The sequence below is a fragment of the Pecten maximus genome, chromosome 3 (genome assembly GCF_902652985.1).
Source record: "Pecten maximus chromosome 3, xPecMax1.1, whole genome shotgun sequence".
Taxonomy (NCBI): Eukaryota; Metazoa; Mollusca; class Bivalvia; order Pectinida; family Pectinidae; genus Pecten; species Pecten maximus.
The window spans coordinates 8,169,476-8,182,916 of NC_047017.1; the positions used below are offsets into that span (position 1 = coordinate 8,169,476).

At 35.3% G+C, this 13,441-nt stretch overlaps 1 protein-coding gene across 1 annotated transcript; it reads left to right on the top strand.

Moving 5' to 3' along the window:
* The first annotated feature begins 100 nt into the window (after window positions 1-100).
* Window positions 101-10,685, top strand: LOC117323079 (glia maturation factor beta-like). Its single transcript, XM_033878084.1, has 6 exons — window positions 101-168; window positions 3,711-3,807; window positions 4,009-4,058; window positions 5,281-5,413; window positions 6,162-6,235; window positions 7,351-10,685. Exons 1-6 carry the CDS (start codon window positions 166-168, stop codon window positions 7,420-7,422), a joined length of 429 nt encoding a protein of 142 aa, XP_033733975.1. The 5' UTR covers window positions 101-165; the 3' UTR covers window positions 7,423-10,685.
* The last annotated feature ends 2,756 nt before the right edge of the window (window positions 10,686-13,441 follow it).

A 13,441-nucleotide genomic window follows, 5' to 3' on the forward strand; every position in this document is an offset into this window, starting at 1 on the left:
ATGGTATAATAAAACACGATGTTCTGTGATATATATATAAAAACATTTTTTTTATCCAAATATGTGCCGTATATTTCTGTAGTTAGTAATATGTATAAATCAAGAAGTCTCGACTAATTTCACTTCCTATTTCCGGTCACTTGTCAACTTCGGGTTTTAAAAATCATGGTAAGCTCATTTAGAGTGTAAAGCATTGCACAATTGGTGTCTTTTGACATGGCCTCGTCGTGGATTTCCCAACATAATATTTTACACAACAACGAAATATGTTTATGGTATACACACGACTCGCACGGCAGAAAGTCCAGCATTGGACTGTAACCGGTTGTTAGGGGGGAGGGGCACTGACAGTTTGCAGATTCTGCTGCGATCACGACCTCATCTCTGAATGTCACTCCTCCTTACACCTACAATCTACCGATTTATAAAGAACTAAATATTTTGGAAATATAGAAAATAAATGTCTAAAATGGAAAATTAAGTAGATCTAATTGGTGTAGGTAAAAATATTGTAAATTACTTTAGAAGTTGTGTGTGTACATACATTGTCGGGATTGTGTACAATGCATCGTTTCTCTTACTTCATTAATATAGTAGTGATAGGATATTGTTAGGGGATCAAATTGTGGATCTGAATGGCAGTTGCAAGGTTGATCAAATGGTGGAAGTGTTAAAAAAGACTAGCTATCTAGTGCGAGTTTAGTAGGTGTCTGGTTAATGATTGTTTTCCTCTCCTGTCACATTAGGCACCCTACTTAATAGCCATTGAAGGTGCTACAGAGTCTCATCTGTGTCTTCTGAGTCACAGATTTTGTTGAAGGAGGGAAGAATGTAGCCGAACTGGACTTGACTGAAGCTTAGGGCTGGTGTCAGCAAGTATTTAATTTGGTCGCTGAGGTTTCTCATGATCAAATTTCCGCAAATTTAACTGTAACAGTGGAAAGAGAAAATGTAGCAGCCTGGAGCCAGAACGGGGTTTGAACCTGGAACCCTCTGAACTCTAGACGGACACTCTAACACTGAGCTACCTGGTCGTCAATGATTGACCCTGGCCAGTTCCGCTACATTCCTCCCTCCTTTTTTTCAAGTCTTCGCCTCCGAAGACCACAAGTTTAGATATCCCCTTGCTAAGCATACTCCCAATACTTTAAACAAGGGTAGGCAGCTTGCCAATTATGTAACAGGAGAAGGAGAAAATGTAGCAGCCAGACGGGTTCGAACCTGGGACCTGCTGAATTCTAGACGGACACTCTACCATGGAGCTACCTGGTCGCTGATGATCGACCCATGCAGATCCGCTACATAACAAATTTTTCGAGGTCATTGGGAATTTTCGTTGTTTATTACTCTAGCTCCAAAATTACCCCCCTCCCCCCCTAGTCCCCCTTAGTCATATGTATATTAATATCAATTGTGGATATTCACCCGAGGACTTGGTCCAGATGATGGACATTGATGTGTTCGACCTCAGGAGTTTACTTGACAAATATGCTGCCTTGACAGTGGACAAATCTCCAGGCTCATAGATGATGCTCTAATGATGGTGAAAACTGCAGTGACTAGCCAGAGATTAAAAAAAAACCCCAGAAATTAAAGATCTAGCAGGTGTCATTCGCTGATGGAAAGCTTGACTCAAGCATTCATTAGGTACAATGTGCTGGGTCAGTTAATTGCTAAGACCTAAAGGTTGGAAGATAAGGTACAGAAGCTGCTGACTCAAGTTGGAAATTTAGAGGACATCCCAGGTATTCCAATGGGTAACCTATTCTTGGTCACTTACCAGAGCAGACATTACCGGACCACAGCCGTATCACCGTCTACAACTGTGGGAGACCGGGACACTTTCACAAGGGATTGTAAACAGTCAAAGGGGTGAGGTAAACAGACAGTGTCTCCTCAAAGGTCAAGGTCGCCATCATAAGTGAAGCCGATCGGGCCATTTAAAATGCCAAAGGGTTGAGGCAATAGGCTACCTTTCAACCTGAGTTGTGCTGGCAAGCAACACAGATTGACAGCCATTGGATTTTTAAATGCAGGAGGTAACTCTCCATGAAAAAAAATATATTGGCCAAGACACTCTATCTTCCCATTATGACTGTTGTTGATGCGATTATAGATACTGCAGCCCAGGTATGTGTTATAAGCAATGAGTGCTTTAACACCTAGGCCTTAGTGGAATACCTTCACGGCAGATATGGCTGAGAGGAGTAGGGAAATATTCCAAACTTCTAGCCAGAATTTTCGATGATAAAGATGACAGGATAGGGTCTATTAACACCAAGGCTGCTTTCGTGGTAGCAGATATTGGGAATGCTGTTATCATTGCCATTGATTTTCTAAAAAGACACAAGGCTTATATCAAAGTGATTCAGGCTAAGTATGTAGGTGATAATTTAGAGGAGGAGCCTCGAATATTGGCCCTGACTGTACAGAAGAAAGTGGTCTTGCCTCTGAGACTGCTAAGTTTGTACAATTACTGCTAGGGGGCTCGGTTAGAAGCTAGGTCACATGGTTATCCGTTCTTCTAAGAGCATGAAGGGGTTGTTTTCACTGTCTATTCTTATTCGGTCTCTGGGTCAGGGTATGTTATTGCTTAATCCTATAAAGAAGTTTATCTCGCTGAATAAAAATTAGGAGGTGAGAGTTGGAATGAAAGTGTACAGTATCTTTACAAAGGGGGAGGAGGAGGCAACAATTTTTCCATCGAAGTAAAAGCTTCTCAATGCTCTTATCTCATATACAGCTCTTTTCTCTGGAACTTCAAACACATGGGGCAGCTGTACATGTGCTATCACAGAAAATACAGTAAATATTTGTACTATGATTATAACCTCTGAAAGTATATTGTAATCTGTATATGCATAAAAGGTGCATATGTTTACTTGTTTACTTGCATTTGGGGAAGGCTGTGTTGTGTGAAATTTAATACCCACAAACAAGTTCCAAAATCAAATTAGACCACTGTGAAATATTAGCTCTGCTAAATTAAGCTACTGTGCAGTAATTTCACCTTACCTAGTAGACTAATTGATAAATTTGAAACTTTAAATACAGTGAAACCTGCCATGTGTCGGATATGACAATGTGTCGGTAAAGTCAGTGTGTTGGATATGACAGTATGTCAGATATGACAGTGTGTCAGTAAAGTCAGTGTGTGGGATATGACAGTATGTCAGATATGACAGTGTGTCGGTAAAGTCAGTGTGTCAGATATGATGGTGTGTTGGATATGACAGTGTGTCAGTAAAGTCAATGTGTCTGATATGACAGTGTGTCGGTAAACCCAGTGTGTCGGCTATGTCAGTGTGTCTGTTACGTCAGTGTGTCAGATATGACAGTGTGTCGGTAAACCCAGTGTGTCAGTTATGTCAGTGTGTCTGTTACGTCAGTGTGTCGGATATGACAGTGTCAGTAAAGTCAGTGTGTCGGATATGACAGTGTGTCGGTAAAGTCAGTGTGGCGGATATGACAGTATGTTGGATATGACAGTATGTTGGATATGACAGTGTGTCGGTAAAGTCAGTGTGGCGGATGTGTTGGTAAAGTCAGTGTTGGCAATAACAGAAGAGCATGTCTCCAGTTCTGGGTGATATGGTCAGATGCTACAGAATGTTGTTAAAGTCAGTGATCGGTAAAGTCAGGTTTCACTATACAATTGTTATTGGTAGAGTTACCATTTATGTATTGAACCTTAATGTTTTGTTTTGCAGACTGCTTCCAACAACTTTTCTACTATACCTGAGGAACTTAAAGGAAAGATGAAAAAATTTCGATTCAGAAAAGAAAAAACAATAGCAGCTATCATAAGTAAGTGATATGATATAAACACATGATGCAGATTTCAATTCTGCAAAAATTAATTAAAGAGTTAATTAGTATGGATAATCAGAGAGAACCATGATATGTGTTAATGAAACCTACAGACCAGGCTAGCTTACTTGGTATCTTGTCTGTATTTATTTGTACTGAATTTAGAATTCTTATATTTTTCTTAATTTATAATTTTAGTGAAGATAAACAAGGACAACGACGAGGTGGAATTGGAGGAGGAATTGGAGGTAGAAATGGATTTGATGTCTTTATATTAGAACCTTAACCAAGTTTATCTGTGGTGTTAAAATAAGAGGCAGACATATTTGATCCATGTATGGTTACATGAGGCCATTATTGATTTTATTAATAAAACAAAAACATCAGTTTTGTCCTACTCAATTTATGTGATAGGACTATGGCTATGAATTTGGTATAAAGAACCATTGCAGCTAGGAGAGCTGTTATTTCAGTGAAGTAATTTAATGTCGAGGAGAGATCACATAACTTGTGTATCATATGTGTTTTTTAGTCCCCTGGGAAGGGGGGGGGGGGGGGGGGGGGGAGGCATAGGATTGCATAGTATCCATCCATCTTTCTGTGTTATGCCCTTTAGCTTGTCTGGGCTTTAAGTCATACACATACAACTTGCCACTGAAACTTCACACAGAGGGGATTAAGTGGCACAGTACTAGTGGTAACACACTTGCCTTTCACTTAAGAAGCAAATGTTCAGATTCCCTTGTTCCAACATGAAAAGGTCTGGGGTCAATTACCTGACCACCTGTGTTTTCACCAGGTGCACCAGTTCCCTCCTTCAACAAGACCTGTGATGTTGTTCCGTCAGGGCCAACAAGAGTGATTAATAGAAGTTGATATATCTTGTTCTGCAATTGTTGTGAAATAAATAAAGTTTACATACTGATATGTTCATGTTCAATTACACATGCAAATGTGTTATCAAAGTTCCAAAAGTAATTATAAGTTACTCTGACCTACATTTTGACCTTTGACCTGCATCAAAGAAAATGCTTGTTTGGGATCTTTCTTCTACACTACTTGTTACTGGAGTTCTCAACTTGGGCATGTAGAAGTGTATCATTTATCAAATATATGTCACTCTGACATACATAAATACCTTTGTCCCAGATCATGTGGGGACTGTAGGTCAAAGTAGGTTACACAGACCTATAATAAGACATTTGACCTTGATCTGGGCGGGAACTGTCATTTGCCAAATTGCAAGTATTTAACTTGCCACAAAAGTATGTTAATGAGTGCATTTTATTGTAATTTCTTACCCTATTTTCAACTCTGACCTTCATTTTGTATATCCAGTATGGAAATACAATTTGCTAAGTTTTCTTGTCAAGTCTAATGTCTGTAAGTACCAGTTTTGTAATTTCCAATTTACAAACAAAAACAGCATGACAAATGCTGGACCTGACAATGTATTGGAATCTATTTCAGGACTGTACTATTGAGGAGATTCAAGAGGAAATCTGTGCTCAACAACCACGCTACATTGTCATCAGCTATAAATACTCACATGGTGACGGACGTATCTCATATCCAATCTTCTTTGTTTACTACTCACCTGGCGGTACGTATACTGTAACAATACTTATCTTGTCACAGATCAATACAGCGATGAATTGGTGTATCCACTATAGCTTCTGTTGTACACGAATAATGTAATTAGCACCAACATAAATTTGCAGATCTGTTTTTTGCAGGAAAAGTGCTAAAATATCTGCACTTTATCAATCCCCTTTTGTATTAGGAATAAAGGACAGATTACGAAAAGACATAAACTTCAAAAACATGATCTTTATGCAAAAAATCCCAATTAGTGTTTTCTGGAAATGTTTCCAGTGAAATCTATGTTGGAAATAAATATCTGGGTCAGGAGTTAGGGTCACATTAAAATTCACACTATCAATTTATAATGCAACATTTCAAAACAGACATAATCGTGACATGGTTCATACAGACACATAATAAAACAAATTGTATCTGTGCTGTATAAAGTTATCCTACCCAGACAGACAGCTTGGAGCTGGAACCCATTTGATTATCTCCCTGCAAAAAAAACTTATTCAAGCTAACCTTATGTTTGAAAGTTTTCAGTATTTTGGAAATATTTTCCAAGAATTTGCTTATCTGTTTTAATTTTTTACTCTGAAAAACAGCTATTTTGGTATATCAAGTGTTTAACGCCTTTAGTCAATATGAGCCTATCAGAAGCGTAGTATTAATACTTAAAACGAGGCCTATTGATTATGACACTCGTGAGTCAGTTTAACAGTTTAACAAGTTAGTTTTGTAACATATGACCACTTTTGTGACAGGATGCAGCACAGCCCTACAGATGCGGTATGCTGGCACAAAATCCAGGTTACAACAGGAACTCGGAATCACTAAGGTGAGTTTCATTATACAACAGGCCCAAAGGGCTTTATCAATCACCTGAATTCCAATATATATATATAGTTGATTTTTTTTTGCTTTTGAAAACATGACTTATGTGAGTGTTATTCAAGGTGTTAAAACCAATAACTCTGCCTTATCCGGTATCTAAAACTGGGGAATATTTTATTGTCTCTATCTAAAGAAGGCCCAAATTATTAAAAAAAGTGATTGTGCTGTATACTAGAATAATATTGTTAAATTAAAGAACGATTTTGTAAAAGGTTTTGGGAAAACTCTTCTGCACCCGTCTCTCATGCCAGGGGGGTGGTAATGCATGTAACATTTAACCATCATCTCATGAATACATAACTACATTTACATAACAATGGACAAAATACACCGATACAGTAATGTATAATTTTCCTAAAGAATTTACAGTACCAATTTAACCCCATCCCCAATTCGACCACTTTGAGCTCTGCCTCTCAAGTTTTTATGTTTCATAGTATCAAATTGTCATCTCATGGCTTTAATTACAGTCAAGTTTGAATTATTTGAATTATTACCATGTAGAGCTATTGACCTGATTTTACAGTTTAGAGTTATTGACCTAATTTTACAGTTTAGAGATATTGACCCAATTTTACAGTTTAGAGTTATTGACCTAATTTTACAGTTTAGAGATATTGACCCAATTTTACAGTTTAGAGTTATTGACCTAATTTTACAGTTTAGAGATATTGACCTAATTTTACAGCTTAGTTATTGACCTAATTTTACAGTTTAGAGATATTGACCTAATTTTACAGTTTAGAGTTATTGACCTAATTTTACAGCTTAGAGTTATTGACCTAGTTAATTTCACGTTTATCTGTGAGGCGTATTTCTTTCTTTGCATTTGCCTACATTGTATAACTCACAAGTTGCTAAAATACTAAAATTTACAAGAAGTAAAGAGGCACAAGTTGTAATTGTATTCTCAAAAATCCTAACTCAATTTAAGTAGACAACAGAATTTTGATGTAGAAATGTTTTATTTGTAAAAAAAAAAGTGTCAGTATTTTCATGATAAATTATTAATGCATCACTAAAAGTTATTGTGTTAATCTTTTATTGTTGTTATTTCAGACTTTTATAATCGAAGATATTGAAGCACTGACAGAAGAATATTTAAATACCCAAGTGGAATTTTACCGGTAGTACAGGAGTTGTCTCCCCTTGAAGGTTCACATGATGATATGCCATCATAGTCCAATTAATGTAGAGAGAATCGGATTTCCTTTGCGTGGTTTGAATGTTTGAACTGCATGGTGTCGCAAGTGTTGAAAGACAGACAAAAAGTTTGACACCTTTTGGACCTTAATTTTTTACTTCAATATCTGCTTTATGAAACAATTCTTTTGTACATACCATCCAACCAAAGACATTCAACAAAGATACATAACTTTCAACAGTTAAGCCACAGAAAGGAATGCACCGAACAGTGAGTCAGATTAGACAGGTTAATGATTGAATGACTGGATTCCACAGGGTGTCAGACAAGACAGGTTTCATTGTACATGTACATTGTGTACATGCTTATTTATCCTTATATGTCTGGTTCCTCTGCATCAATGGGGGAAAAAAAGAAATAGAAAAAAGTGTTCCAAAGGTTTGAAGTATGATGAACATTTGACAGTTTGAAGTATGATGAAAATTTGACAGTTTGAAGTATGATTAACATGTGGATCTATTACGGTCTGTTCCTGATTCTCGGCATTCCCTGAATCTGCAGAATAAATCATTAATAATCTGCTGTCATATTGATTTGCAGCGCTCTGAAGAGCTTTGTTGGTGATTTTCAGCCTCAAAGATCTTGGAGACAGATAACTTGTTTGATTTGGTTCAAACCATTAATGTGAGATTTATACAGAGTATGAAGTCTGTAATCAAGATTGATCATTATACAGAAAACTACTTTGCAGGGAAACGGTTTTAAGAAACTTTTATAGGATAATTAATGTTTCATTGTTAAGCAAAATTAAAAGAAAACACAAAATATGTCTGAAGAATCACTGCAGTACATGTATGCTTGTTTCGGATTTTTTTCATGACATAATTTTCAGGGAGCTTATAAAATCTTGTTTTTAAGTACTTGACTGAAGGATGAAAAGTGTGAACATTTTAAAAATGAGTTTTTTTGAGCACCAACATTCCGGAGCATTAAGTACCTCCCCTTTGTCTCAGGTTCTAAGATGTTGGGACCATGGTCTGTCAGGTGATATTTGTTCTCGTGATAAAATACTTACAATGGTCGTCAGATATTTTTAGTGACATCATACCAAAGTTTTGTTTTCGATTTTGTGTGCTAGACTTATAAAGACGAGTGTTTGATATCATTCCGTTAAACTTTTCTTGTATTTTGAGCTTCTAAATGTATCATTCACTATTTTATAGTTTCTTTCATACTTCAAATATATTTTAAGCTTTTTTTCTTAAAAAGACGTTTTACTCTAAAGACTTGTACCTACTTATTTTAAGTATCAGCATTAATTATCTACCAAATACTTTTTTGCCTTTAGGACAACAAGATATACATATGCCAGCTTGCTACGCAATGTAACTTAAAATTTTAAGGTTGAGCCCTCCTGTCCTAGTCTTGAGGATTAGCCATTTTCCTGATAAAGCTGATCATTTTTGCTTACCAGCTTAAAATTCCTAAAATCAATAGTTTGATAATCTTATATAATCTTAGATATTGTTCTTTGAGATCATTAACCTATTTGATTTTATGGTATAAAAGTTAGTTTAGATGCTGATCAGGGGGGATAAGTTGATAAATCAGGAGAATTTTCCTGTTAATCAAAGGGGCATGACAGACATCCAACCATCTCGGTCTGTATACTGTATGTGTTTTATATACAATATGTGTACATGTATTTATACAGACTTTGGGGAATCTATGACATGTCCCTGTGTAAATAATGGAATTATTGTTCACTTTACACAAACAAAAACTTCTTTTAATTATTTGTTTGGTGTGTACATACTTTTAATTATTTTTTTGGTGTGTATTTGGTTAAGATGTCTCCCACATCTGTTCATATTTTCAACCTAATCTTACCTAAAATGCTCAATTTTCATTCATTGTCACCATTTTGGAGCTCACTTGATGTGAAACGTCATTGTTTATCAATCATTACTATTATTATAAAATTGTTATATTTATTAATAATTTGTAATTTGTAAAAATCAACATTCTTCAAAGAAAAATCCTGTCATCAGGGCTTCCAGTAGACCCTTGAGAGTATGTTTTTGACTCTCGAAATGATGGGTGACTCTTGGGTTTGAAGGGACTTGTCTATTTGACATATGTTTTGACCCTTCAGATTTCTCAGAAATAGTGATTTGACTCCTGAAATTGCTAAAAGTAAAGGTCAACTAGATGCTCTGGTAATAAAATTTTGAAATATGTCCAGTAGCCACTTCCTTTTCGAATCAACCTCCAGAATCCAATAGTTTTACTAAGTCAGACGGATATACCTACTACCTATATGTAATGTGATGTATATATCAATCAGGATATGTCTGGATTGTAAATAGAGTCAAACCTTGTTGTCTCCTCTCTTATAACTTATCACCCTTCTTATATCATAATAACAATTCAGTTCCAATAGCAAAATTTCTATACATCTCAAATCTTGAATGTTTTTTTTTCATAGCCTAACTTACATGGAGATAATGAAGTTTGACTATGTGCTTTACATATTTGTGTGTATATATTACAATATGTACCTATATTTACAAACTGTCATATCCTAAACATTATATTCACAAACATTTTTATACCATCACTTGTATGCTATGATATACAGTACACATATATACCATTATTTACAGGATATATCTTAACATAGAGTTTGTACCAAAGTCATACTTTTAATCATCGATCAGACATTTATCTTGTTGACGCCAGTGTAGAAGTATTGAAGGAATCTTACCTGTCAAACAAACATAGTACCATATATATCAATTGCACTGGTACAGTGTATATATACAATACATTGTTTGAATTTTATCTGTTGTTTTAAATTTTTTGTTGCAATTACATTCTTTTTTGAAGGGGCAGGGGGATGCAAGTTTTTTAAGTGTCAGCAATTTTCAAAGATGTTATTGTTAATTTTCTTATTTTCTTGTCTTTGTTGAAATTTTTATATTCCCGTCTCGAACTTAAAGTTATCATTCAACTTTTTATGGGCCTGTGATATTGATAAAAAACACAATAGCAATTACATATTGTAAGTTCACATTTGATACACAGGGACTTGTATTATTTTTGACATATATTGTGTCCTAAAAGAATAGGCTTTTATACAAATGTGTATTTGTCCATTCTCTGTTTGGTCTATTTATTGAAACTACTGCTTTTGAAACAATGTACTGGTACATTTATGCATATCTGAATAAATTTGGTTTGAAACCAATCATGGAGTTATCAAATCTTTCCATCAAACATCTCTTCACCACTTACACAGATTCTTGTATCACTTTAAAAGATCACCAGACAAGATCAAATTACTGAAATAAAAAAAAAAAATGTAGTAACACTACCACTCCTTCAACAAGTTAATCACAACTTACATAAATCATAACTTTAGCAAAAATTACTACCAACTTTGAAAGAGGTGAACTGGGGGAGATCTCCCGACAAAATGAAATATCAAAACAAATACTTTTAAACAATCTGCATCATGCGGAGCGAAAGTGAGTGTAACCCCTGCCCTGGAGAAGTAAGGTGTGAATTCTGTAAACCTTTCCTATGGACAGAAACTTTTGGCAAGGGGCTAGTTGTTCAGATTCTATTTAAAATTTTGGCTGGCATTTTATAAATATTCATATAACTCTTTCCATTCAATTTTAATTCTTCTTTTTTTTAATGTACAAACAAAAACCAGTATACACATAATGTTTTTCATCTGAAGACTATCTACCGTCTCATTAAAATGACAATGCATTGTCCAATCTGGTCATCATTATACATGACTTCATGACGTAGTATTATTGATCTATATTTTATCAGATTGTGAATCGTTCCAATTAATATGATTTGGAACACGCACGCGCGCTACAGCACTTAGGACCCATTTCATCAATATTCCTAAACTTCAAATTTTCCATAGAAAAACATAACAGAGTTTCTGGAAAGTTTTCTACTACGATCTTTGTCTCTGTAGCTGAAGACTTTAAGATAAGGAATATACTTAGGTCAATGAATGACACTCGCCACTCAATTTTATTGAATCATACGCCCAGATATCTTAATTTGCTAGCTTAGGCTTCCAAGTCGATTTCATTTTTGACTGACATATGGGTCAGCAAACTTACACGAACATTTCACCCATCGTTGTGCCTCAAAAACGACGGATCAAATTCGGTCGCGATGGTAAACGCATGACCGATATTGGCATTTCACGAACACTAAGACATATTTGTAAAGAAATAAAATAGAAATTCTGTTATGTTCAAACATAAACATCTACGGTAGGTTCGACGACAGCAAGAATAAAATTGTCCATCATCCACCCCACCCCACCCCAATCATATGTATATGAACCAAAAACGATCCATACACATAGTTTGCATTATTTTTTCATTATCCGCCGCAAAACGCATTTACGCGGGTATTAAACTGAGTCAGTCTCTCTGGTCGTGCATCCGTGCACACGTACGTTGTTCCAGCGGTGCCTTCTGGTATACATGGAGTGGTTTGCATTCCTCATAATTTTCCTGTAACAATGGAAACAAACTGTTAAAAGCCTAAATACCGCACTTCATGCAAACAACAATATTCATACATGTATGGGTAGTTTCAATTTCTCTAGTGTGGCGCGGGAGATATTAATGACTATTGCCTTCTTGTATACGATAGAAATAACAAACGGTCTTCTCAAAATCAGGAACCGCATGTGTCATGATAAAATGAACACCATATGCCTAGTATTAAGCATTTATATATTGTACATTGAATTGAATTAATCCCTACATTTTGTAAACCAACATCGTCACTAGATACATTACCAATACGAAACCAAACTTGTCGACACCAAACTCGATGGTATCACTTGTTAAATAGTTATTCAACTCAGAACAAAATTGTCAAACATAATCGCATCTCAATTATATGTTTTTTTCGCAACCAGATAGATATCTACATTACCTTTTTTCATTCGAAAAAAACCCCTATTAAAACAATTGTATACCAACGTTTTTCAATCGTCAGAACGTTGTTTGGAATGTTAAGCGAGTCAATTTTTCCGCCTTCACGTTCAAAAGTCCCTGTTCTCACTTTCAAATATTTGATAATTCTTAACTTTTACATATGGCTGCCCTACGTTTTTACAGACGACACTGTTTGGAAACAAAATCGTTCAGTTTGTTTTACGCATGTGCAAAGGTTGAAACAAAAAAGCGCCGTTTTAATTGACAGGTATGTCCATTTCTGGGCGTGGTTTCACAACTGACGTGGATGGCATTGGATAGATTGGATTGGCGGTGAGATATTTTCCAACTGTCTGGCCGATATAGGCCTAGAAAAATCGAAACAAAGAAGACATGGAGCAATTTGATTTTGAGAAATGAAAAAACAGAAAATTGATAATCTTATATCTGCTCTTATGGATGTGCCATTATTGCAGCTGATTGGTGCATTTTTCTTTTCTTTTTCTTCTGGAAACAAGTGTGCGCTATTTGATGGTGTCATTTTCCTGTAAATGTATCAGACATATGATTCAAGCTATTGTAATGTTAAGCTTAGGTTTGAAATTCAATTCAATTCAATTCAATTCAATTCAAACTTCATTTACAGTCGGTACATATTATAACGAATCAACATTAGCTCTAATGAGCTATCAAACCCGACTCAAACAGTAAACGAGACATGCACTGATACAAAATAAAATAAATAAAAATAAATAAAACATAAAAAAAACATACAAGTTACTTACCTGATTGTGAGTTTAAAAAAATAAGAAAAAAAAATGGAATTTAAAACATTGTGAATTTGTAAAAAACAGATAATTGCAGAAAATAATTGTTTGGTGAACATATTTTTCTTTTGGAGTTTTTAGAGATTGCAGTAGCACTTTACAATATGGATATTAAACATTTAGCAATAAGCTATGAAATATGTGGGGGTTTTTTTTTGCCTTGAGTGAGTATAAATTATAAACAAACCAATTTG